The sequence below is a fragment of the Corvus cornix genome, chromosome 5 (genome assembly GCF_000738735.6).
Source record: "Corvus cornix cornix isolate S_Up_H32 chromosome 5, ASM73873v5, whole genome shotgun sequence".
NCBI classification, from domain to species: domain Eukaryota; kingdom Metazoa; phylum Chordata; class Aves; order Passeriformes; family Corvidae; genus Corvus; species Corvus cornix.
In genome coordinates, this window is record NC_046335.1 from 1,886,688 (window position 1) to 1,914,294 (window position 27,607).

The 27,607-nt window shown below is 45.1% G+C and overlaps 1 protein-coding gene across 1 annotated transcript in view; it reads right to left on the reverse strand.

The window, feature by feature from the left end:
* Nucleotides 1-27,607, reverse strand: part of MAP4K5 (mitogen-activated protein kinase kinase kinase kinase 5) — a 54,990-nt gene that overhangs the window by 9,976 nt on the left and 17,407 nt on the right. The window contains 22 exon segments of the mRNA XM_039552036.1: nt 443-503; nt 1,799-1,878; nt 1,994-2,078; nt 2,781-2,822; nt 2,924-3,021; nt 3,501-3,711; nt 4,296-4,338; nt 7,788-7,849; nt 8,251-8,309; nt 8,911-8,989; nt 9,158-9,274; nt 9,886-9,967; nt 10,436-10,498; nt 11,092-11,188; nt 11,191-11,222; nt 11,970-12,042; nt 13,289-13,331; nt 13,420-13,467; nt 13,927-13,982; nt 14,880-14,944; nt 16,088-16,178; nt 25,984-26,041. Coding sequence (XP_039407970.1) covers nt 443-503; nt 1,799-1,878; nt 1,994-2,078; nt 2,781-2,822; nt 2,924-3,021; nt 3,501-3,711; nt 4,296-4,338; nt 7,788-7,849; nt 8,251-8,309; nt 8,911-8,989; nt 9,158-9,274; nt 9,886-9,967; nt 10,436-10,498; nt 11,092-11,188; nt 11,191-11,222; nt 11,970-12,042; nt 13,289-13,331; nt 13,420-13,467; nt 13,927-13,982; nt 14,880-14,944; nt 16,088-16,178; nt 25,984-26,041 — 1,645 coding nt within the window.

Sequence of the window (27,607 nt, forward strand, 5' to 3'; positions counted from 1 at the left end):
AAGACCAGAGAATCCCAGAATGGTTTGGGTTGGAAGGAACCTTAAATCCCATCCCATCCCATGCCATGGCAGGGACACCTCCCACTGTCCCAGGCTGCTCCCAGCCCCAATGTCCAGCCTGGCCTTGGGCACTGCCAGGGATCCAGGGGCAGCCACAGCTGCTCTGGCAATTCCAGCCCAGCCAGCAATTCCCAATTCCCAATCTCCCATCCAGCCCTGCCCTCTGGCACTGGGAAGCCATTCCCTGGCTCCTGTCCCTCCAGGCCTTGTCCCCAGTCCCTCTCCAGCTCTCCTGGAGCCCCTTTAGGCACTGGAAGGGGCTCTGAGCTCTCCCTGGAGCCTTCTCTTCTCCAGGCTGACCAAAATACCTTGTGTTCAACCATGACTTTAAATGTTCCTGTTTGTTTATAACTGCAGTCATTTCTCCTCTGTTTACACTCACCTGACAGGGACATTAAGGTGTTGTTGATAACGTACAGCCAGGTGCACTTTCGGGGAAATAACTGGAAAAAAGAAAAGAATTCCATTAATAGAAACATACAGGAATTTTCTGCTGTGATTTTCCCTGCCTGCTCCACCTCCACCACCATTCCTGCAGGGATCCACACTGGAGAAAATCCCATCTTCCTGTTTATTCACTGTTTTGGACCCTTAGCCCTGCACAGACAGACCATGGAATATTGGAATAAGTGTCCAAGGCCAGGCTGGACATGGCTTGGAGCACCCTGGGAGAGTGGAAATGTCCCTGTCCATAGCAAGGGGTGGGACTGGATGGGATTTAAGTTCCCTTCCAACCCAAACCATTCCATGATTCCAGAACACTTTGTCCTGTGTGCCACTCCCATGTGCAAAGTAAGAAAAGAGGTGCAGGAGAAAGTGTAGAAAGAGAAGATCCAACTGCTTGGACACAAACCCTGAGTATCTCCCAGCAGTTTCCTATTTAACAGAACAGCTCTGGCTTTATTCAGTATTTCCACTGAAAAGCTACAAATGGAATAAAAATATACTCCTGGAATTGGGAGCTATTAACCTTGGAGAGACAGGAAGCCCTCTAGAAGATGCAAGCAGAATTAGAAGTTGGAGAACCAGTTCAGAATGTGCATTTGGAGGGGAGAAATCATCAAATGGATAAAAGGAAATGTGGGAACAAGTGGTGTGGCAGAAGCCTCTGGGGTCTGAGGTGGTCACACCTGACCTCTGCCAGCTGGGAATGCTCTCCTGGAAAAGGAAACTTTGTTTGAAGTGCACTGAATGTTCTCCCTACCCACCACTGGCACAGCCAACCTTTCAGTGGGATACAAAAAACCACATGGAAAAGCCCAGAGAAGATTGTTAGATGAAATAATTTAGGAAAACATACAAGGAATGAGATTCCAAGAACATCCTGACTCTAAAATACCAGATTTAAGACCATGACTGCATGAAATGGCTTTGGAAAGGGTTAGAGATCCCAGGAAAAGCTTCTTGGGGATAACAACAGCAGCTGAATTCAGCGACTGAGGGCTTTGGTAGCATCCAAGGAGCTGCAATGTGCCATCTAGTGGGGATGGAACGGAGGGACAAAGGACACAGAACTGTTCTCTAAGGAGAAGAAGATTTAACAGCAGAGTTACACAAGCAGCAACTAAAAAACACAGGTAGGTCAGGGAACAAATAATTGTCAGGTTTTCATTACTGGCTTTGATGGGAATCATTTAAGCCCCAGAGCCTGGTATCCACCTTTTCCCTCCAAAGCCAAACTTCATTGCTTCATAATATCCCCAGATCTATTCCGTGTGTTCAGCCCACCAGAACTCACCTGTTCCATGGTTGCTTCATGAAGTTCATTCAAGTTTAGAGTGTAGATTCCTTCTTCAGTTCCAAAGATGATGTACTGATCTAAGAAATCAGGGAAAGGAATTATTCCCTTCCCACTTTGGGAGGTTTCAAATGCAAACCTAAAATAAGTTTACAAATTGATTTCTTTCCCCATCACCAGACCTAAAATAACTACCTTTAGTATCTGGATGTATCCATGAAGTTGCACAATTAATCTTCAAAGGACAACCATCAAATACTTTGGAAAAACAGGCTCCCATCTGAAAGACACCAAAACTGAAACCTGAAACGAATTCAGAGTGTAAGGAGTTGACTTCCTGGCCACTCACACGCAGCTGAATTACACACAGCCTTCCACTGCTTTTAATTTGAATCCCTGGACATTCAAAAATGCAAAGGGGGCTCAAAATGGTATCAACAGCTTTAGTACCTACTGGGTAAGAACAATAACCCTGGAGGGATTTAAAATCCATGTGGATGTGGCACTTGGGGACATGGGGCAGTGGTGGTCTTGGCAGTGCTGGGGAAGGGTTGGACTCGGTGATCTCAGAGGGATTTTCCAACCTAAATTATTCTGTAATTGTAAGACTATTGCCTATTATTTATTGAATATAACAAACATGAATATTGAGTGCTTATAAAATGGCACATGAAGGGAAAACAGGCAAAAACACCCTCTCATCACTACCACCTTTTCCCACTTCTCTTCCTAAGCAGGTGCTGCCACTGGAGATCACAACTCACAGAGCCAGGGAAGCCTCCAACCCTTCCCATCCAGACTGAACAGTGACTGGAAGGTTTAAAAACATGGAAACAAATAGTGTGGATTCAGTACTGGAAAAGGAACTGGCTGTGAGATGCAGAAAATCCCCCCAGATGAGCTGGTGCCTTATTCCAGCATAAACCTTCCACACCAGAGAGAGGAGGTTTCCGTAATTCCCACTGCACATGGGATTTCTTACCAGCACCTTCGGAGTCGGAGGCAAACCGTTGATTGCTGGTTTCTGTGGGAAGAAGGAAAGATCATAAAACACCTCCTGTGCACTGGCACAAAACCAGCTTGAGGACACGACAGCGAGATCAGCCCCAGAGTCCCAACACCTACAGGGAAATCTCTCTTCTCCTTTTTCCGTGGCAGTTGAGGGATTTGTCCAGGTCCTTCTGCATGCTCCTCGATGTGTTTCAGCATCCCATTCCCATTGCCTGAAAAGGAGCCCAGACATGGTTTGCAGCTTATTTGACACAGTGAAATAGAAAAATCTCCTCCCCTGTGCTGAGCAGGAGGGGAGGAGTGAGCTCTGACATTCCATAAGCACATCTCAGGCAGCTGAACCCTTCCCAGCACAGCTGTCCCTGCTGAGTTACACACTTCCCGTTATCCAAACAGTCCCTGGAACAAATTCCACTGAGAATAAAGCTGTGGCAAGGTCCTCCCCACACATTCATTGTTTTTCTCCTGTTCCTGCAGGCAACACAGTAATGGGATTGACTGGCTGAGTGTCCTTGTTTCGGGAAGAACATTCCCACCATGAGGCACGGCTCTAATAAGAACCACACATGGAAAAGGGAAAACTTCACCTCATGATCAGCTTGTTTTAAAGTATTATCTAGGGAACAGCTGGCTCTGGAAGCAATTCCTTTTCCAGGGTGCCAGTCAGCTTTAGGACAGGTGAGGCATTTACCCAGGTCGCTGTATCTGGCTGTGAGCAATCCAGGGCTGCTGATGCTGCTGGTCATCCCCACAGGGCAGGAATCTGCCTGGGGCCCACAAACTGGGATACTCTGTCTCCTGTGGGCTGCTGGGGCTCTGTTCTGGGAGTCTGGGAAGTGTTTTATTGTCTGGCATCTGTCGTCATCTGGGAGGTTTTCCTCGGGGTAACTGTTCATCCTCGGCTGCAAGGAACCAAAGAGGGGAATGGTTACTTGGGAAATGTTGGAGGAATTGGGAACGGCACCTGGGAAGAATAAACTTCAGACAAGTTGAATTCAAGTCAGACTGCTCCGACATAAAAACATGTCAGCCTCTGAAAAGTGTGTGAGGTTTTGGGCACCACAATATAAGAAAGATAAAAAGCTCCCTGGTCAGCAGGAACAGAACCCAGAGAACAGCTGGAGCTGTTTCAGGGGGGGTTTAGGTTGGGTATCAGGGAAAGGTTCTTCCCCCAGAGGCTGCTGGGCACTGCCCAGGCTCCCCAGGGAATGGGCACAGCCCCGAGGCTGCCAGAGCTCCAGGAGCGTTTGGACAGCGCTGCCAGGGATGCCCAGGGTGGGATTGTTGGGGTGTCTGTGCAGGGCCAGGAGCTGGGCTGGGTGATCCCTGTGGGTCCCTTCCAGCTCAGGAGATCCATGATTGTATGAAAATAAGACATCTGACAGCAGAATAATTTCAGAGGTTCCTCTCTCATGGAAAATCACAGGCAGAATGCAGAAGAGGCCATCCCAGGCTGGCTAAATCCCTTAAATCCCACATTTCTCACCTTGGGAGGCAGCGGGGGCGGCCCAGCTCGCTTTAGTGTCGATCTGCAATGAAAAGGGCAGAAGTTGTCTGAGTTAAACCAAACTCAGAACTCCTTGAGGACTGGAAACGAGATGAACCAGAGGCACAGAAAAGGCAGAGCAGAGCTTTGCACACACAGGGTTAAACCAGAAGTCCAAGAGCAGGAGAGAAGCTCATTAATCTCGTTAGAAGTGTTGGTTTTTAATAAACTCCTTTCATAAATATCAGTGTTATAGAGCAATCTCTGAGGAAGGATATTTGAAGTTTGCCAATCAGTATACATTCAGGAACTGGATCTCAGGCTGGAGGGACTTTGGACAGTGACAGGACAAGGGGGAATGGTTTCTAGCTGGAAAAGAGTAGATTTAGGTTGGATATTGGGAAGAAATCCTTCACTGTGAGGGTGGGCAGGCCCTGGCACAGGGTGCCCAGAGAAGCTGGGGCTGCCCCTGGATCCCTGGAAGTGTCCAAGGCCAGGTTGGACAGGGCTTGGAGCAGCCTCGGACAGTGGGAGGTGTCCCTGCCCATGGCAGGGGGGTGGAGCAAGATGATTTTTAATGTCCCTTCCAACCAAACCACTCTGGGATTGTGTGATTCCAGTTTGCAGCCTTGCTGCTGGATCAGACAAACATCTGAGCACCAGAGGAGCTGCACAGAGCTGTGAGGGTCATCTGCACGTCCCATCACAACCAGCCCTTGCTCACAGCTGATGCATTAACCAACATAAAATCCGCTTTTAAGTGTTAGGCACTTCCACAGGGACTCTAAGATAACTCAGGAAGGAGAGCAGGAGAGAAAGCAGAGCTTTGGGATTTCTCCTGAGGATCAGGGAAGGAGCCAAGCGCGTGTTAGGCCTGGGAGAGCAGCCAGCCCTCACTCGCTGGTGAGTGGCAAAGCCTCCTGCAGCATTTGGAGGGAAGAGGTTTGGGAGCAGAGCAACTGTACAGGAAAGAGATCCACTCACTCTTCAACATCTTCACTCCCATCGCCAAATTTTGTGAGCAGTCCCCTAAGGCAGAATGTTTATAAAATTAAGAGCTCTGCTCTGAGGTCAACACGTGCAACTCAACCCATCCCTGATGTCACTGAGTTTCACAACAAGCATCTACCAGCCCTTTCCAAAAGAAATAATTCTCTGCACTAAGCCCTTTTCCACTCTGTAAGGTCCTTTCTTTCCTCTTACCCCCGAAAAATCACTGGATCTCTCTTTCACACCATCAGCTTTTGATTCCCTACCTGGCATTTCAAATATTGTTGAAATGTCTCACAACAGTACAATATAAAAAGAGAAAAAAAAGAACAGAGGAAGTTACTAGGAGACAAATGAAGAAAAGCCTTAAAGGGAAGTTTCCTTATTTATACATATACACAAAAGACCCAGACTGTTTCCCACTATAGTGGGAATTTTTCTTTCAAAGCTACTCCAGGGACAACAACAAAAAAAGAAATTGTGACTAGAGGATCAAAGCAACACTGAAAATATAGTCTTGAAGAAAAAAAAAAACCCTGATAAAATTTTGCAAAATGGCAATTTTCAAGCTGTGTCTTTAAAGGGCAATGACCAGGAAAACGCAGCCAAATTTGGATTAATGTGAAATTTCCCTACAAGTCACTTCTGAGGGAAAGCAGCAGGAACTACTAAAAAATTTAAAGGAGAAAAAGCCTCTCTTTCTGAAAGGTTCTTGTTGCCCAGAGAAGCTGTGGCTGCCCCTGGATGCCTGGAAGTGTCCAAGGCCAGGCTGGATGGGGCTTGGAGCAGCCTGGGACAGTGGGAGGTGTCCCTGACCATGGGATGGGCTTTTAGGTCCCTTTCAACCCAAATCTTTCTGAGATTCTATGGAAACCTCCATAATGCAGAAAAATCTATAAAAAATTAATTTAAAAATGCTACAGTGAGAAAACCAAGGAATCAGTTCAACCACCAGGTACACATCCTGATATTCCCCTTTCCAGTCAAATAATTCCTAAGTCAGAGATATCCCTCACCATTCACTCTGATAAAAGCCAAAGGGCTTGCAAAGCCAGGACCCCCCAGCACACATCCTCTCTGGACATCCCAGGGATTACTCAGAATTGCTGGGACAGAGGAGTTATGCATTTCCTGTTTATCTTTCCAACTGGAAGCGGTTTCCAAGTGAGCAGCACGGATTCACCATCCAGGACTGTTGTGCCTGCCCTCCTTCCAAATGAATCCGTACCTATTTACTGATTTACAGCCCTGGGAATGTTGGCTGCAGCTTTAGCACAGCCTGGTACAGACAAAGCCACAGGAACAGGATCGAATCCCTGAGTCCCTCTGCCAGGAGGAGCTTCCCTCCCTCCCTGCTCCTCGACCCCACAGATTCCAGCTGTCTGCAGAAAATCCAGCACTCCCAGCAAGGCTTCAATCTGCAGCTCAGCAGGGTCACACAAACAAACCCAGGGCACAGGGAGGGGAGAAAAACAGGCACTGTCTTTACTGGGCAGGGAGAGGCAGAGCCCAGAGCGCCCCAAAGTGAAGGCCTGGAGCCCCCAAACTCCTGCTACAATGAGACTGGGAGCAGGAAAACCAGGATGCTTCAAAAGGCTCAAATCCTGGCAACCTCCACCAGCTTTTCAGGGGGCTGTAGTGTCAGCTGACAGCTTATGCAAGACTTTTATCTGCAGAAAAAAAAGCCAAAGAAATTCACTGTCTGCTGCTCAGTTCCAAATAAAGATAGGAAACAGGCTCTTGGAGCTGAGCAATTATTTGAGCCCAGATACCATCTTTCCCTACATCTGAACCTCCACACTCCTGACTGCAAATCCAGGGATTGCCTTTAAAGGCAGAGTCCAGTCTTTTGCAGCAAAAAGAAGGTACACACCTAAAAAAAATTCAGTCCTAACTTGGAGAGAATTGTGCTCCTGTACTTCAGGCCTGCTTTATCCCAGGGAAACCAGCTATAAACACATCTTTCCCTAAAACATTTCACCCCAAAACACTCCGTGGCTGAGTTCTAAATTACACTGATCAGACCCCACAGCAGGAGGAGCTGGGCAGTGTTACTGAGCTTGGTAAAACTCAACATTCAGAACTGGCTTCTCCTTCCCTTTCTCGAGTTCAGGGCTGTGCACAGGCCTTGGCACAGGATGTCACAACCACAGCCACAGCTCAGAAGAGAAGTGTGAGGCCAGAGCAGGATCCTGAACTCAGCTCTGCTGCAGGAAACTCACTGTGGCTGTGTTATGTCACTGTCCTGGTCATGCATTTACACTTCCCACCTACAAACTTAGAACAAGCTGCTGCTGGTGGTTAAAAGAGATTAAAAGTCACTCTCCAAGAGAATTGACCAAGCACCTGCAGAAGGAGGGCTGCACGCTGGGTAACACCTCCTTAAATGATCAACGTTAAAGTGGATCAGGGCTTATGGTTTGATTTTTTTTAACACAACTCATTTTTCTTTCAGTTTCATATTAAGTCACAGAAAGAAAAGATGGTTTGATCTGTACTTACTTGTTGCTACCATCAACAAAAGGATTCCAATGTGAAGCAAAGTCACTGCCAGCTGCCACAACCTGAAAATGCAGAAATTGTTATTTTTACCCCTCCTTGTCAAACTAAAGTGCCTTAAAGTACCTGATCCACCACACACAAAGAGGCCTGAGGATTCCCCAGCCCTGCAGAATGATCTACAAGCAGGAAAATCAAATTCCAAAGTGAAATAACATCTTACAATCTATAAATTATTGATATTTTTTTTCTTCTTACACTATTAAGCAGCACCTGGAAATGGTGTAATATCCAGATCAAGCAGCAATAAGGAACAGGAAAACAAAAACTGATAGTGAAAAATCCAGTAAGGGTCACTTAGGGAACTTTAAAAATATTTTTCCAGCAAGTTGCTAAGGGTTGAACCCCAAAACAGTGACGAGATTGTGATTTTAATAAATAAAGAAACCCCCAAACTCCTCCTTACCATCTCATCCCGAGCTTCTGTTTCTTTGCGTAGAGGAGGCTCAAACTGCAGCTTATCAACTACAAAATATTATAATTTCATAATTAGTGTACAAAACCTTGCACTAGAGCCCTTTCAGTGCTCACTACAGTGAAATTCAGGTAGGAACAGATGTAAATATCGGGTACACAACACTGAATTTGCCTCTCAAACGAGCAGCACTTCACTATCAGCCTCTTTGTCTGAATGCTCAAATTTGCAAATATGAAACCCACAAGAAAGGCCAAATGCAAATACCAAGTCACAGAAACGTAACTCTTTAACCACTTGTCACTTTGAAATGCATGTGAAAGAGAAGAAAGAGACTCTTGAATAGCAAATTCCCCAAAGTGCGATACACACGGTGCAGAGGAGCTGCCAGTGTTGGTGCTACCAAAGACTTTTGACCAAACCTGGAGATAAAACCATTTCTACTTTCAACATTTCACCTTAGATTCATCTGAGTAGTATATTATATAGATAATTAATTTTAGTTTTCAGGAATTATTATTGAAGATTCACGTGCTGCTTCTCCTGGGTTTGCTTCCCAAATGGGAAGAGATTTTTGGGAAACGACAACACCGACATCCTCCAGAGGCAAATCACCCCCCAAAAAAAGGGGAAAGCAGAGCAGGAACTCACAGTTTATCTCTGATGCTGTTCTCTCTGCCCTGATGTTCCTGTTGGTGGAGCGGATCGTGTGGCGGATAACGGAGTGAGGCTGCAGGGGTGGGAAGGGAGACGTGAGGGAAGAGCACCAGCAACAACCAAACCAACAAGAACAAGGAGCAGCTGCTGCAGTTTGAGCTTCAATCTTCGATTCCCAAAGCAAAGCAGGGCATTTAAAGTGCAGTTTCAACAAAAAGCAGAGAATAAAAGATGTTCTCACCTCAAAATCGTCATCGTCAACTTCCCCATAGTGGGTGTGGTTCTCGGGGTTATTGACTTTGTCCAACAGCTCAACTGCTAAAGACCTCGAGAGCCCAGGCTGCCCTACAAAGCTGTGCTGTAACCACAGCAAAGAACACAAAAAGAAGAAGTTTTGATATGCAATTAATGGGTAACTCTCAGTAACAAACATTCAATACAGTTACTGATTCTTTTCTGCTTTCTGGAGGTTTGACTTTTTTCCATGATGCCTTCATGGCTGGACTTCCTGGTAACATAAACATGGAAACACCACACTCTGGGCCACTTGTAAACTGGGAATTAAACTCGAGTCAAACCAATAATTACACTTGAATTTCATTTTTTACATCAGCAGTTCGGAGTGTGGGAAAGCAGAGATACATCAAGGGCTGCTGAAATTTCTGGGAGTCAGGAAAGTCCAACTTCTACACAGCTCCAAGGCTGAGGCACCCACTTGCAGGAAGGCCAAGGTTGAGAACATGAAGCCAATTTCTGTAACTGTACCTGCCAAAAACTGTGTAAAACTGTGTAAAAACACTCAACAAAATCCACTTGCTAAGAGCTGATCAACATCTTTTTCCTTCAGATTTCACTCCACGTGTAGTAAGATTAAAGAAAATGGTTCCCCTTTGGTTTCCTATTGAGCTGTTGCTCCTTTGGAAGCAAGAGATCCCTTCCTGAGCTCACCAAATGCCCCAAATCACTTACAGAGAGGAGTCTGTCTGCTGTCGGTCTCTTCTTTGGATTTTTTGTAAGTGCTATTTTGACAAAATTATGGAATGTTGCTGACCTTAAAGAAAAAGGAGGGTTTATGTTGAATTTTGCAAGGTATTATTGATTTTAAGACAGTTGCTAAGCAGATTACAAGAGGGTGTCATAAAGCAGAATGCTGTCCAGGTATCTCACCTCAGGTTTGAATAATGACATTTCCAAGTTAACAAAATGGGGACAAAACCCCACTTGATTAATGGAACTTGCATGGAAAACATTTTGGTACAGGAAATGAACCAAGCATGGCACCAGGAATTTATCACAGGGTAAAGAAACCAGGAAATGCCCCGTGACAGGAATTAAGGGGAAAGGTTTTCTTCTAAAACATACAAAGACCACCAAAGAAGGGTTTCTTCTTCAATAATAATGAATATTTTTTCCCTTCATCTATAAAATCATAGAATCATGAAATGATTTGGGTTGGAAGGGACATTAAGGATCATGTAATTCCAACAAAATATGGAACAAAGGAAGGAGTTCCACCTACCATTTTGCTTTTTCCTTTAGCTTTGGCGGTTGAAAATTACTTTTTGACATTAAAAAGAGAGCCCTAAAGGGAAAGAAAGAGTAATGACATAGTATGGTAAAAAAGTAAACTAATTTCATTTAAAAATCTAAATACTTTAACACTTTCTGGTGAGAACCATACTGGTGAAACTGGATTAGAGTCTGCACTGTGTTAAAAGAGAGATACACGGAATCTGTCGATTTTATCTTTAAATAAAGTATTTTTAGTGCCATGAATAATCCTGTTAAACATTAGGCTATGGCTTCCCTAGTGGTTTGCTATCACCAGTGAATCTGCCCCTGTTCCTAATCAGATTCCTGATCCCAGAATCCCAGAATGGTTTGGGTTGGAAGGGACCTTAAAGCCCATCTCATTGCAACCCCCTTGCCCATGGCACCTTCCCCTAGGCCAGGTGCCACCGAAAATTTTTCAATTTCAAGGTTTTGGTTATAATTTCCATTCCAAATGTAAGGTTTTAGCTGCAGTCTGATGCCTTGAAGTCAGACACGAAAACAAACATTCAGAGAAGGAATTTTGGTGTGAGTTTCTAGCTCTGAGCTCCAGAGAAGGTTAAACTGAATCCTGACAGCTCCTGCTGGGATTCAGGGAGGTGCTGGAGGCAGAGAAGCACAAACCTCATGGGGTGGAGGTCGAACATGGGCGGCTGGAGCTCTGCCAGCTCGATGGCCGTGATGCCCACGGCCCAGATGTCGCACAGCTGGTTGTACCCCCGTTCTTCTCCACCGCTGCCACCTCGGGGGCCATCCTGGAAAACCAACGCGGCATCACCCAGAGCACCTCTGCACACAACCCCCCTTCCCAAGGGGGAATCCACCCGGAGAGCTCCTCAGGAAGCACCCAGAGGTGTTTTGCCCCAGGTCAGGGGCTGGGAATAGCACCAGGCTCAGCATTCCCAGGAAATCTAATGACCAGATCATCTCCCTGCCCTCAGCCCTCCTTCTCCAGCGGGGCCACAACAATTAAAAGCCATTGTCTGGTTGAAGCTGTTTGCCCAAAAACACCTCCCCAGGCAGCTCCTCTGCATCCCAGTGATGCCTAAACCCAGATAAATTTGCATATTAACCCAGCTCAAGATTTACAATGATTATTTGCATATTAAATGTTGCCTTGTGCAGACATTAATCAGTAGGGATGATTAAAAGAGAATTTAAAAATCTTGTTTCCCTTCTGCACAGAAATCAGAGAGACACTATTGTAGTCATTAAAAAGTAAGACTGAGAAACTGAATAACCACTGGGATCCCCCCAAAAAAGGAGAATATTCTGCATTAATGACTTTGGGAGGAACAACAACCCTGCCTCAAATACCAAATAGCTTTTGTTACAGCAACAGATCAGCTCCAATCAGTGCTTCCCAGATTTTTAGCCTCTGGGCATTTTACTTGGAAGAAAGGGAATTATTGCAATTTCTATACACATATGTGTGTGTTTGAGAATTTTTGGCATAAATACAGACTCAGCTCTGCAGCACAGCAATCAAAGTGGTTTCTTACCAGTAAGGGGTGCCAATAAAGGATTTCCTCTTTGCAATAGTGGCTGTTATTTTTGCTGCTACTCCAAAGTCAGCTGGAAAATCAAATCAAATCATCAGAGCCTTAGAAATCCCAGTTTAACACCCCAATCTTACTGTGTTATGAAAGAACAATCATGGGTCTCATCCAAATTAAAAACTCATTAAGGGAAACAAAGATTAATAATAGGATCATTAATGCCTTCACTGACATGACTTCAAATCAAAGAGTTTTCTTTGTACACACAGCTCTTCTCTTAGATCATTTTTCCATCTCAAAATACCTCAAGCAGAATTTGTGGATATTCAATTCTAGAGGAAAAATAGCATCATCCTTGGTAAGATGAAAAGGTACAAAAAGTACCTTTAGTGTGTTATTTATGGAGGAACTGTGATGGGGCATCTGTTCTCTGCCCTGGAGACTCTGTCGAGGGGCCAATCATCCCTTGGCATCAGAACTCCCAAGCATCAGGTGGTCTTGGAGTGCCAAAAATCATTTAAATCCATTTTATTTTGATTGATTGGTGGTATGACAGCTGGAGGATAACCTGGGGAAATCCAGCCAGCTTAGCAGGCAAAAGGGAGGTACCACTGTTTATCCCAAGTTTAATGCAGGGAGCGGAATCTCCTCTCAGTGTCAGGGTTGTACTCCTGGTTTTTTCCTTCTTTAAAAAGCTGTCCTTTCCCAACACAGCATTCCTGGTTCCCCACAGGGGTGTGGAGGTGTTGAACTAATGCACAACTAATGCCCTGACTCCAGTGGGATGATGAGAATCCCATGGCAGCTTTTCCCTGTACACCTCGGAGTTTTCCTCTCCTGCACCTTTGTGGAAATGCCCAACACCCCACACAGAGCCAGGATCAGATCCCACTGTTCCACAGGCTGCCAGGCTCTGGAGATGCCCTCCCACACAGGGGATCCTCAGAGACTCGCAGGGACAACTGGCACCCTGGCCAGGGATAAAAACACTGACAGCCAGGTAATCCCAGCCTGGAAAATTCCAAGAAAATCTGGGAGGCTTCAAGGCTCAGTGGTTGAATAATGAAATTATCTATAATTTCTTGAGAGAATACAAAACTTCTCATCTCCTACATAGCCAAGCCATGGATACCCACTTTGTCATCACTTTCAATCATCACCCATTGCCCCAAATAATCATGGAGTCATTTAGGTTGGAAAAGACCTTTAAATTATGGAGTCCAACCATTCCCCAGCACTGCCCAGGCCACCACTGCCCCATGTCCCCAAGTGCCACATCCACAGGGCTCTTAAATCCGTATTACAAAATTCAGGGAACTCACCTAATTTAACATCTCCATGGTCTGTTAGTAGAATGTTTGCACCCTAAAACAAAATAAATTAAAAATCTTTATCAGGAATATTTTTCCTGCACCAGGAACTGCAAGATGAATTTCTCAAGGTTCCAAGTTACCTTTATGTCTCTGTGCATTTTGCCCTTCATGTGTAAATAAGCAAGACCCTGGAAATAAAAGACACAATGAGTTATTGTGCCATTTGTTAACATCCTACAAAGCCAGTCCCACTGAATAAATTTAATTTTCTCAATGTATTTTATTTGGAAATTGAGACATTTGAGATCTGCAGATAAGGGGTGCTTTGCCTTGTATTTCTCAGTTATCAGCAGTCCCAAAACAAAAGGGAATTTTATTTATCTGCTTGCAGTATTTTACCCCCACACAACATTAAATCTACCACCACAGGGCAGGCAGGCAGTTCAAACTTTAAGCAAGTATTTGCATGATATTACACTAGGATTTCTTGCTAATTTTTACTTACAGTATGGAAACTAACAGGTTACCCCTGGTTAACTGGTTTCTGCTTGGTTCCCAGTGGAAGTGATGGAACTGAAATAATTTCCTGTATCTGCTTTATTTACATGGAATAAACACTTGATTGTGCACCTGCAGAAGTACAGTACCTGTAGCGTTTCCCTGCACACATAAGCAATCTGTAACTCTGACAGAGGTCCTGTTACTGCAAATAAAGATTCAAAAGTCAATTTACAACACACAGCACATAAATAACATTGTGAAGCAGCCAAAAAATGGTTTGTCCATGCAAAAGTTAAAGGCTGGTTTTACATGATCTGTATTGTACACTGAGCTGAAAAGAGGGGTTTGTTTGCTTCTTTTACAGAAAGGCTTTCTGTAAAAAAACCAACCCAAACAGCACCATAACAGAAGACAATACCCACAGTGAGAAGAAAACCTGTTTTCACAGATCCTAATTATTATTTTACAAGTGATTTTGTACTATTTTGTATTGTGAGGAAACAAAAAGTGACTTCTGCTAATATTTTAATATTAGAAATAGGAATGTTTCATATCAGGGGCTATCTAAGGGGCTTGGAATTGTTTTAAAGGATTTGTACTAAGTAGTTGAGAAATAAAGCAGAAAGAGCTCTGGCATCCAAAAACTCAGTGTTATCATTTAAAGGCAGAGCAAGTCTCCAGCTGCTTTTCCAACAACTCCAATAAATTCTTCTACAGCATCAACAACTCCAGATGAAACTTCAGGAAAGAAAATAATACAAGAGTGAGGTGGTATTTCACAGGGGCAGGAATAAGAGTAATTTTTCCCCTTTCAAGATCAATTTTTGAGATTTCCCAGTCCAAACTGCTTCCTCAGCCCATGCACAGTGTCCATATCCACCTGTTCTGCCATAAAATGCTGGTCACCATATCTGAAAAGTGCTCTCAAAATCTCTTGACCGTAGCTAAAACCCCCAGTTCATGCCCCCCAAAAACCCCCACATCCAGTGCCAACCGTTCCCTGTAGGGGAATTATTTATTATTAGTAGTTATTATTTATTTTTCTTCTTTGCAGAAAGCTTCCCAAGGTAAAAAAATGTGAAAATAAGTGCCCAAGTACCATGGTAAATGTCTTGGAGGGATCCCCCACCGCAGTATTCCATGCATATCCACAGCTTCTCACGGCTACCAAAACAAAATGAAAACACAGGCATCAGAGGCTGACTGATGTGGATACAGAACAGAGTTAATCATCATTATTTAAATTATTGTCTCTTGGTCTTGATCACTCTCTGTTAAAAATACACATTCTGATACATAAGCAGCAGTTACACTGTTATTAATAGAAATTCTCGTGTTATTAATAGAAATTCTCAGGTTATCAATATAAATTTTCACCAATAAAAATGAAAATTTCATGCCAAAGTCCCTGAGAAATGTTCAAACATTATTAAACCTAAAAGGTGGTGCTTTAACTCTACAATAAAACACCTGAGGTTTAGCTGCTATCAGCAAAATTAAATTAAGTAACACACTAAACTCCGTGTTCCAATCTTAAATTGAAATTACCTCATTAAATCTAAAAAACTCTTCATGCCCTCCAAAATGGGGAATTAGAAATTCAGCCATTTAATTCCAGTTGAGTCCATTTGGGCTGTAGGGATTATTTAAATGCAGCCCTCCAAGAAACCGAAAGATGAAGCCTCGTAGGAAAAAAAGACCAAACAGGCAAAGTGCTGGTTTTTACTCCCACAGAGGCAATTGATAAATGACAGAGCTCCACAGAAATGGAGAATATTCCCCAATTTCCTGTATAACATTTCATGGGAAGGTGCAGGCAGCTGACACCACCTTGGTTCTGCCTCTGTTACACCAGAACTGTGAAAAATATTATTACCAGCAGCTCAAATTTTTAACTCCCTGGCCATACTTTCAAATTTTTAACTCCCTGGCCATACTTTCATAGCCCAGAGAACTATAATTAAATAAAACATCCAAAGGCAATTCTGCTCTAGAGAAATAACGATCTGCTTTTATATTAGAACTGATAAATGTGTGAGTGGGACTGGGTCTGTTGCAAGAATCTCCAAGGGAAAAGTTTCGTTCTGTTCCTAGTGATAAAAATATTCCAGCCTTTTGGCCAGCAGAGAAAACAAACTATTAGTCACTTTTGTTTTTTAAAGCCAATTGGGTTGGCTTAAAAAAAACAAAACCAAGGGCAATTCAACCTCTGGAAGAAGATTTCAAGAGGATTCAAGGACTAAACCAGACTGGGATTGTTTTAGGAGAGAACCAGCAGGAATATTGATATAAAAAGTGGGGTTTTACCTGAGATAACTCCCAAAATAGGCGACTATGTTGCAATGTTTGCATTCTTTAACCATATATATCTCTTGCTGTATCAGTGAAAAGTCATCTCCTGAAAAACAGGAAGCAGCCAGGGTTACATCATGCATGGCTGAACATTTGGGGAGGTCTGGAGCGATGCACAGAACTTGGGAAAACATGCCAAGGGCTTGGATCCCAGCCAAAACCCTCCGAGCACAGCGACCTGTTATCCACCATCCCCACAGCAGAATTCCTTACTCCACGCTTTCATGAGGCACAAATATTTCTTGAAGACCAACAGAGCAGGGCTGGCCTGGTGGCCTGAGCATGATCTGTGAGTTCAGAGGGCTCCAGGGAAGCAGCCCAGGGATCCCAGGGAGGGAAGGGAAGAACCCTGGAGCAGCCCCGGGGTATCCATCAGAGAGCCCCAGCTGGAGCTGACCCAGCTGCTCACAGCACAAAGACAGCAGCGAGGACTGCTGGAAGCTACTTCCAGAGTCTTCTGCCTGGAAAGAGTGGAGGCTACATTCCCCAGGCTGGTTATTAGGAATATTTCATTCCCAAGGGACCTGGATGGAGCATATGGCCTGCACGCCCACTCGGCTGACTCAGAGCTGCCTCGTCACGAGGGTGGTTTTGGGTGACGACACTTGTGCACATTGGCACATCCTAAGTATCTTTTGGGGGGAAAAAAAGCATCTACTGAAAAATCCATTATGAGCAGGGCATGCTTCTGCCACTTTAATACAAAGAGGTAAATTTTTATAAATTAAAAAGCAGTAATTTCAGAGATGCAATTTATTATTTGTGTTTCTGTAGAGAACAAACCCCCTTGAGAGAACTTCCAAGTAGAAGATGTTCTCCCCACAACCCTGAACTCAAACCCTGCAGCTCTGCTGTAATATTTTATATATTATTAACTTTATTCATCCTTTGGCATGGAAGGACAAAGGGGAATGGCTTTAAGCTGAAGAAAGGGACATTTAGATGGGATATGAGGAAGAAATTCTCAGCTGTGAGGGTGCTGAGACCCTGGCACAGGGTGCCCAGAGAAGCTGGGGCTGCCCCTGGATCCCTGGCAGTGTCCCAGGCCGGGCTGGACAGGGCTTGGAGCAGCCTGGGATGGTGGGAGGTGTCTCTGCCCATGGCAGGAGTGGCACTGGATGAGCTTTAAGGTCCCCTCCCACCCAAATTATTCTGGGATGTTTACTTTTGTTTAAAGTTTCCCCAGTAAAACTCCCTCCTATATTAAAGTCAGGGATGTCCAACCCAGCAAACATGAAGTGCTTTATCCTGCTCCCTTTAATTTAGATGATTTTGACAAGTCCAAGAGGACTCAAGCACTGCTGTAAATTGAATTCTTCATGTGTTTATTTAAGTAACAGCACAGCTAATATTTTTTAATAACCTCTTTTAAAATAGATGTTTATATTTGCTGAGCTTTGAGGCAGCTTCCCTGAGAACAGTGGCGCTGGCAAAAAAAGTACCAGTGTGTTACAACAGAAATTATCACAACCTTTATGTCTCAGTGACTGCCAGAGTTTTATTTAAGAAAATAACTCTGAAAAACGAAGGTAGAAGGGAACCCACTCGCGAGAATCCACCCCTGACCGATTTAAGTAAATCCTCAAGGGCTTCTTGATGTTGAATTATATGGAGAAACACTTCACTGGGGCAGGAAAACAGTAGTAGAGAAGTTTCAAATGTCAAGAGGCTTTTTATAAACATCAGTAGTATTTTTTTAACCAATGAAAAAGAGAGAAGGCAACACAACTTCCATAAATTTAGCGCAGATTTCACACTGGGCTTGGTTTAGGGGTTACCTTGCAGCTACAGCTTTGCTTGGATTCACACATCCTGCTTATAAATGATCACTGTGAGTGAAGGACTTCTGAGTTTAGAGAATCATGGAAGCATGGGATGGTTTGGGTTGGAAGGGATCTTAAATCCCATCCAGTTCTACCCCCTGCCATGGCAGGGACACCTTCCATTATCCCCAGGCTGCTCCAAGTCCCATCCAGCCTGGCCTTGGACACTGCCAGGCATCCAGGGGCAGCCACAGCTGCTCTGGGCACCCTGGGCCAGGGCCTCACCACCCTCACAGGGGAGGAATTCCTTCCCAATATCCAACTGAAATCTACCCTCTCCCAGCTTAAAGCCATTCCCCCTTGTCCCGTCCCTCCAGGCCCTTGTTCAAAGTCCCTCTCACTCATTTTCATAAGATCCTTTAATTCAAGCTTGAATCTGATGGATTCATTCCTCCCATTTCTCCAACAAACTGTTGAATTCTCAGTCAACAACTGGAGCCTTTTCAAACTACTCAAGTATTTTCAAGAAAGTCAAATCTAAACAAGGTCGAAAGCAAAATCCTCCCACCCCACACTGAAAAAATTCCATCTTTCTCCACCACGAGTTCAGAAGATCCAATGCCAAATCCCCGTGGCCTCTTCAAATCAAAGAATCCTTGAAAAATCAGCTGCAGCCTTTCAGCACAGCTAAATCCTGACCCATGTGAAAATCATGGTTGAGAAGCATCCCCAAAACAGCAAAACCTTGCAGGCAGCAGCTGGAACTGCCCCTGGATAGCACATGGATCGTGCTTCTGAGTGTGGGGCACCAGCCAAGGCAGTTCTAGGAACCATGACTAATGGGGGGAAATTGAAGGAAATGCAGAGATTCAGGCTAGCAAAGGACTGACAGTGAAAAGATAACAACCTTCATGCACATAAAAGATAGCAGGGAAGTGGGGAGAAGGGATAATCCATTCCCAGTTTTATAACAGCATAATTAACAATGGGTTTAGATTGCCTTAACCTACATTCCCTGGACAGATGAAAAGGTTCTCCTACTGGAGTAATATCACAGTGCTGAATGTGAAGGGATGGGAATCTGTGAAATCTCCAACAAATGAAAAAAAAAATGAAGAAAACACTCAACAAAAACCCACCAGGAATGACTTGGAATGATCCTGCCTGTAGAAGAGGGAGACAGCAAAGATGATCTTGTGATTTCCTATTAATAAATGAAGAATTCATGCAAGAAATAGGGGTTACTTATAGAGAAAGGGGGAGGAAAAGGATTTGGAAGAGAAAGAAGAAAGAAGACAGGGAGCTGATAGAGAAGTAGCAAACAGATGGAAAGAAGAGAAGTTATCCATGAGCAAAGTTTGGCTAAAATATGTAGGAAATTATTCAGAAAGATGAGACACAGAGATAGGAGAGGAGATGTATAGCTGCTCAAAGATGACAAGAATGAATACAAAACAAACGAATTCAGAGTTTCCAGGCAGCTGGAGTATTAATCTTGGCAAGAGACACTGGAATAGGGCAAAAATTAAAGATCCTTGGATAGCAGGGAAAAAAACCCAGACAGAATTTGTAGAAAATACTTCACTGAGAGGGAGACAGCAAGATAAAAAGAATTAGACCAAAGGTGACAAAATATCCACACAAAGAAATCTGTTTTAGCCATCAGGGATTTGATGGTGAATAACAGGGAATTAGGAAAATTCGGTTTTGCCTGCTCACATGTTCGCAGTTTTGGGATGTGTGGCACGCCGGGAGGGAACATCCATCAGGGAAGGCTGCAAGGCCCACGAGCAGGGACTGAGTCACTGCAGCCTCCTCTGGCAGGGAATTTTACTTCTGCAGAGAGCGACACGCGGGACACGTGGGAATATTCCACAATGGAATATTCTGCTCGGATGGCGGCCGCTGGAACCCACAGCCCTGTCATGAGGGGTGGGATCTGAGCCCATGCCAGAAGTTAAGCAAGGTAAGGGCTGGTAAATTCATGATAAATCTGTATTTAAATGGGAGATCGTGGAGAAAAGTGGTGACACATGGACAGCTGTGAATTATTCTACCTGCAGATCTCACCTGTGGGAGAGCTGGGAATGTTCACCTGGAGAAGAGAAGGATCCAGGGAAAGCTCAGAGCCCCTTCCAGTGCCTAAAGGGGCTCCAGGAGAGCTGGAAAGGGACTTGGGACAAGGGATGGAGGGACAGGACCCAGGAAATGGCTTCCCAATGCCAGAGGGCAAGGCTGGATGGGAGATTGGAAATTGGGAATTGCTGGCTGGGAGGGTGGGGAGGGGCTGGGCTGGAATTCCCAGAGCAGCTGGGGCTGCCCCTGGATCTCTGGAAGTGTCCAAGGCCAGGTTGGACAATGGGGCTTGGAGCCACCTGGGCTAGTGGAAGGTGTCCCTGCCATGGCAGGGGGTGGAACGAGCTTATTTTTAATGTCCCTTCCAACCCAAACCATTCCATGATTCTGTAACTCTGTGCAGAGCTGGAATGTACAGAAATCCTGCCACGTTCTCCTAGATGGAGAGCACGGGCATCCTGGATCCTACAGCCTGGGAAGGCTCTGATGGCTCTAGTGCCTATCACACAGCACTGTTGGATCTTTGGGCATTCCTGATCCTGATGGTTTTTAGTCAAATTTATTCCTGCACATATTTTCCTGTGCTCCACTGCTTTGAGTGGTCCCATCCTGCAAGAAGACCCCAGGTCACTTGTCACAACTATCCCTGGGAAAAGTGGTGAATCCTTTTGCTGTCCAAAAGGTGATTCCTGGGGGAGAAATTCCTCATTTTCGTTTTAAATTGGTTCATTCTGCATCACTTCAGAGCTGCATCACGGGGCTGGTGCTGTGTGGGAGCAGAGGGAGGGACAGGAGGCCAGCAGGAGAGTAGTGATGGCACTCAGAGTCATCCCAGTGTCACCAGAGGGTGGGACAGAGGCACATTTGAAGAGGTGAGACCTTCAGGGTGCAGCCACCCTTGCTGCACTCCTGTCCACTCCCTCACAGGCCCCACCACGCTGATGGACATGGATATGAGACTCCCAAACCTCTCCAGGCAGCCTGACCTGGGATTTTTAATAATATAACGAAGATCTGGGATTTTTAACACTGTAGCTAACATTTGTCATTTAAAAGTGAGATGACATTTAACAAGAGGATTGGAGGGACACTTGTAAGGGACGCTGAAGGACAAAGAGCAGGGTCACACCATCGCAGCCTCTGTGGGGACCATTCCTCAAACATTTCTTATTTCAATACCCTGAGTTCCCAAACAAGGAGAGGAATCCCTATGGGAATGACAACTATTTGCCCCAGTCCACAAACTCCACAGCCAAGCAACAGCCACAGTCCCTCTCCAGCTCTCCTGGAGCCCCTTTAGGCCCTGCAAGGGGCTCGGAGCTCTCCCTGGAGCCTTCTCTTCTCCAGGTGAGCACCCCCAGCTCTCCCAGCCTCTCACACAGGTGAGGTCTGTGCTGACTTCCCAACATCTCTGTGCTCAACAGATCCCAATCACTCACTCCAAACCACTCTCCTGAACCTCAGGAAGGTTCAGGCTGTGCTGATGAAAGGGATGGCTTTCCCAAAATGATCTGTCATCCAGTTTCATCCGTATCTTGTATAGAAGTCTTTTATATGCTGGTTTATCCAGACTGCTTTTCACAGGACTCATGGAAACCTGCAGTCTGACAGAAAGAATTTAAATTCCCCAAACTTGAAACTCAGAAACTTGATTCCAAGCAGGAAACAGCTCTTTTGGAACCAGTGATGTTTCCACCAGCAGATTTTCCTGCTGGGCATGGAGCTGCCAACTGCTAACCACCGATGGTCCTCATTATCTCTCTGCTGATACAAAATAATCCCGATGGTGATGTGCTGCCACGAGCTCCACAGCAGGGAGCACACCAGAGCTTGGAGCATGTGGTCCAACACCAGAACAACTTCCCTGTGGATTTTCTCTTCTGCCCTGCTTGGGGGGTCCTATTTATGAGCAGCCATGTCAACATGTTAATTGATAGTGTCCAGAAAAGCTGTGGCTGTCCCTGGATCTCTGGAAGTGTCCCTGGCCAGGTTGGACGGGGCTTGGAGCAACCTGGGACAGTGGGAGGTGGCCCTGCCCATGGCAGGGGGATGGAACAAGGTGACTTTTGAAGTCTCTTCCAGCCCAAACCATTCTGGGATTCTGGGATTCCTCTCTCTTAGCAGTTTTTTTCCCCTCTCTCCTTGCCTTACCTACTCACTGTTGTACATCTCAGTCTTTCATTTCCACTCTCCCTCTTCACTATTGCTATTTTTCTCCTAATTCACCCCAAGTGTCACACTCTGCATTACTTTCCAACTAAAATGTGTGACCTTCCAGCTTCTTCCCTACTTGTAGCACTTCCTTCTCTCACCACAACCCCTTCTGTTGACCTTCCACATCCCAGAAACCCTGTTTTAAGGGAAAACTTGCACTACCTGGATCCTGCTCTGTACCCACACATTTCTTAAGAAGAACAGTGGATTATAAATTCATTGTAAGGATGCAAAGTAAAATCTGACCCCATTTCAACAAGTTAAATACAATTAAAATGCTGGGCACTCTGGCTCTGAAGTCCACGCTGCCTCTGCTTTGCTCTGTGGCTGCTCCAAAGTGGGTTTGAGCAGCTTTGAGGCTGTGGCAGCACCACGTGGGACATGGAATGGAACACACAGGCCATGTCCAGGCTTTAATGGCTCTGGAACACTTGGAACCTCAGGCATTCGGCCTCAGACACGATCCCAAACCCAATCAGGCTGCACAGCACAAGGCAGGGAAGGTGTGTGTGTGGTAATGAGAAGTTATTTTCATATTTCTTCAACCCCAGGTGCTGCCAACAAGAGTTCGAGCCCAGCAGGCTTAGCTTGAATCAGCCTTGGGCTTAGTTTACATCAGCCTCAGGCTGGTTCTTCTCCATACTCATGTCATCTTTGGGGAATTTATTATAAGGAAAACAAGGCTGCCTTGCCTCAGTCCCCAAGGGCCCTGGACTGACAGTGCAGCTCTGCTGTGCTGCTCTCGTGGTCCAGAGGGACCAGACCCCCATCTGACCCTGACTCAGCCCCGTGGCCGTGCTCCTGTGTGGAAAATCACCTTCCTGAGCGGAACCATGGGATTCAACACACACCTCATGAACCAGACCTGGCTTGGAGTGCACTGAGCACAACACCACACACCTCTGGATGACTCTGCCTCCTACAGCTCCATGTCCAGTTTCAGATCCAACTTGAAATAGGTAACTGGCTATTTCTGGGATCTCAAATGGAAAATGCAATCATTGGACCAAAAAAAAAAAAAAAAAACAAACCAACAACCCTGCAGTGAGATTCTTCTTGTAAACTTGCAGAAGGTTCGGAGCACGACAGAGGGCATTATTTATCATGACAGCAGTATTTAAAACAGACACTGGCATATTAAAAAATATTTTTTATTATATTCTCCCAGGGAGAAAGTTCCGTGGCTGAAAACCCCACTGGCAAATAGTTCCCTCTTTGTATCGAGTCCCCTCTCGATTCATCTGCTAAACCCATAGAAGGAAGAGGCTTTAGAGTTTCAGACAGCTTTGGCTGCTATGCTGCTGAGTACAGTTGGATTAGTTTCAGAAATAGAATTGGCTCCCAAATTATTTGAAGCATTTGTACTCAGGGAATGCTGGGAAATGTCATTAGTGTGCCATAATACTTTTGCCTAATGCTCTCCAAAGTCTATGCCAAAAAAAAAAAAGGGAAGAACACTATTTTGACTCCAGCAGCACAGCTCAAGTGACTGTGGGAGCAGCCCTAGAGAACTGCCCCAAATTCAAATCAATTAGTGGCAGCACTCTTCGAAGCTGAGTTTGTTTCCTTTGTCTGAAGAAGAGACAAAGGTAAGAGCTGATGAAATAAATACAGATCCATGCTGGGATCTGTTTTAAGCTGGAGTCTTTTTGCCTACTCACTCACTACCTGCAGGAGATGAGGGAGGAACAGGAACAAACCAGGACTTACCCCTGCTATGCCAGCAATATCCTGAATCTCCTCAAATCCTGCCATTTTATTGTCTGCAGGTCCTTCAGCTTTCATTCAACACATTCCTCACCTCCTCTGGAGCACTCTCTGCTTCAAGAGTCTTTTGTCTTCTGTTCCCAATTCCCCTGTCTATGTATTAATCAAGTGTTGAGTTTGGAGCTCGTATTTTTCCATCTGCTGATTAATTCCCATGGATGAGACATCTCCTCCTCCTCCTCCTCCTCCTCTCCAGAAGATGCTGTATATAACTCACAAGCCTATTTCTCTGGTGACTAATTTAGAGAATTTATTATCATTTTTTTTCCAGCTGTGCCCTACAGTGTGACAGCAGTTTGTGCTGGTGTTTGGAGGGGGCTGCCCTTCCTAGGAAAACACCACAGGTAATTCCAACAGCTCCTGACCTGGTCCAGGAATTAGTAGTGCACTGCAAGTACAGCCCTAAAAAACTACTCAAAGCCCTTAAAATTAGTCAGAAAATTGGAGTGTGTAGCAGTCAATTGTTTAGTTCTTTTAAAATCTGGAATATTTTGAACATTCGGGCTAAAAAGGAATAAACAAGTAAATAATCCTCCTTCAAAACAAAACACCCAACAAGATCCCTGCCAAGAGGCTGTGGGTGTACATGCTATGGATGGAGATCAGGTTGACAACGTTTAAAAGAAGACAGATCAAAAAAAACAAACCAAACCAACAAAACTAGAAGAAATTGCTTCCCTGTGGTGATCAGACCGATATAATTAAACATAAGACATGGTCATCAGTGCTAATTAAGATGGGGTTCTCAGACTTTGGCCCAGAGGCTTGCATTTATCACTGTAGTGCTTAAGCAGCACCACAGAAAGGAGGGATCGTGCTCCTCCCTCAGTTCTATCGACAAAGGATTCAGCCTCTGCTTCACTTCAGCTTTCAAAACAACTCTCCAAATTCAGAATAAAACCAGATATACTTCACTTGGGTCAGCTGCAGTGACACAATGCTGGAGGAAGCTTCTCAGTGAGGTAGCAGTGGGTTATTTTTGTCCTTTTTCTGTCACTAAAGCATTGCTCTGCCCCATCAGAGCCCTGCTGGGAAAACTGGTTTGCTCTCCACAGCCCCACTGCCCCAAATTCTGGCCACAGCGTTTCACACAGGGTTCGAGGGATTTCCACTGTGTTCCCACTGCCTAATTAGCCTTATCACTGCAATCCACGTAATAAACCCAGCCCTGCTCTGCCAAGGGCGGGTGAGCAGTCACAGTCACCCAAAGGCAGTGGTTTTCACTTCTCCCCCAAGTCTCCCCACGTTTTTCTACCTTCAGCCTTCAAACCCATCTCTTTTTCTGCACAGAACCAACCAGGAATAAAAATTAACCCTCCCCTCAGGCCCTTCAGCCCTGGATGGTCTTTAAGTTCTCTTCCAACTCAAATCATTCTGGGATTCTGTGACCCTTCCAGCATAAACCATTCTAGGATTTTATGATTTCCACTCAGGACACAATTTCAGATTTCAACTCTCTGTGAGGACTCAGATTGAACTTCAGCTCAGCAAATCTCCTGGGCAGCAAGGGAGATCTCCTGGGTCTCCTGCTTTTAGAAGGAGTGGCAGAAACTCCATGGGGAAGTGACAGTAGAAGCCATCCTCCTCCCTCAGCACAGGTTAGAGAAAAGATGACACATTCAAAAGCACAGGGCTCTGGTTTTCCCAGTGCACCTTTGGTGGGAATCAGCATCGCTGCCTGATCCCTTCCCCCTTTCAACTCTCACAGCCCACCAGCTCCTCACTGTCTCAGAGCTCCCAATTTACCATCCGTCCCTAACCTTCTCTTTGTACTAACAACACGTTGTGATTGCAACATCTCTTTATGCAGCAATTGATCAGGCAGATAAGAACAAACAAGGAAATAGCGAGCAGGACACAGCCAAAAGCAGTGGTACATCCTGCGGGGCTTCCTGTCATCTAACCACTGAAATTACAAAAAAAACCAACCCCAAACACGTCTTTTGTCTAGAACTTCACAGTGGGTGAAAATAAACACATGGAAAAAATGAAAATGCGATTCAAAAATACAGGAAAGAATGTAAAACTTACCAGGCTCTAACTTGATTATTTTTACAGCAGCCAGTTCTCCTGTATGAAGATTTCTAGCCTGAAACAAGAGAGTTAAAATACGTTTAATTATAATTCAAAGGCACCTCACAGTCTTAAAGATTGTGCAAAAATACAATGTTGTCTGATATAAATACAATGCAAAGCTGAGACCAACGTGGGTGAGGATAATCTGGGTTTGGAATTAGCACAGCACCAGCCTGGCTGGAATTGTGAAGTGTTCCTGGCAGTTCTTTTCCAGACTTTAAAACATCAACCAGCAAATTGCAGAATTGCTGAGGGTGGAAAAGCCCTCCAGGGTCATCCAGCCTGTGACTGTCACCACCTTGTCACCCAGCCCAGAGTACTGAGAGCCACATCCAGTTTTTCCTTGGACACCTCCAGGGATGGGGACTCCACCACGTCCCTGGGCAGCCCCTGCCAATGCCTGATCACCCTTTCCAGGAAGAAATTCCTCTTGAGGTCCAACCTAAACCTAGAAATGAGAGTTCACACCTCTCAAACACCATTTTTAAGGGAAGTTTCTGCTACCCAAGGATGCATCAGGGGCTCACCCATCTCACAGTGCCCAACCTCAAGCGTGCCCCGAAAGTGGAACTGAGAGGGGCAAAGAGGCACTGCAGATGCACCAGGATGAGTCACAGCTCCCTGCAACAACTTCACTCTGGAAACAAACTCCTTCCAGCAGACCTTGGTCCCCACAATCCTCAGGAAGAAGAAGCAGCAGCTCCAATTAAGCCTTTTCAGAACAGTCCTCTCTGGATATGCTCCAAACTTCACACTGGGAATTCAGTGCTGGAAGAAAACATTGCAGGAACCTCAGATACAGCAAGTTTTAAGAGGGGATTCCATTAACACTTTTTAGTGACCTAAATCACTCAGACACCATCACCAGAGCTAAACTGTTATTTTGGACATACAGCCTGATTTAATTAGGCACTGTGGCGTTCCCCTTTTGTTGAGCATCCAGGAGTTACAGGAATCCAAACCCAATTGTTTCATTTTTAGCCTAACAAACCTGCAGAATCTTCTGAACAGCTGAAATCTGGTGAAGAGGTGGATTACAGAAAATGGAGGGAAAACTGGGTTAAGCTAAATCAATTTGGACTTAAGATAAGGATGTAGAGGAAATTTGGCCCTGTGAAGGGAGTCATTGCAGAACATTCTTCTCTTGTGCATGGGCAAGAAGTTGTCTTAGAAACAGAGAAATTAAGAACCTGAAGGATTAACCCCTCAGTTTTATCAAAACTTATCAAGCTTATCAAACAGGGAAAGGCTTTCCAGCCAGGAAAAAAACCAAACCAAACCCAGTGATCAGCCCTTCAAAGTCCTCCAGTGCTAAGACATGAGATGGGTGTCAAAACACAGGCCAAGGACACAAATATGACTCAACTTGATCTCAAACAGAACCTGAACAACCCTACAAAGGACCCAAACATCTGCAAACCACAAAGGAAACATTCACCACTTCTGAAAGCACCTTCCTACCGAGGTGTTCTTAGACCACAGCAAAATCCTTGGTGTCCTTCAACACCCAGAAGGAGCAGGCAGGATCCCAGTGGGATGAAGGACTGGGACTGCTCTGGTCCTGTTACAGGAGTGATGG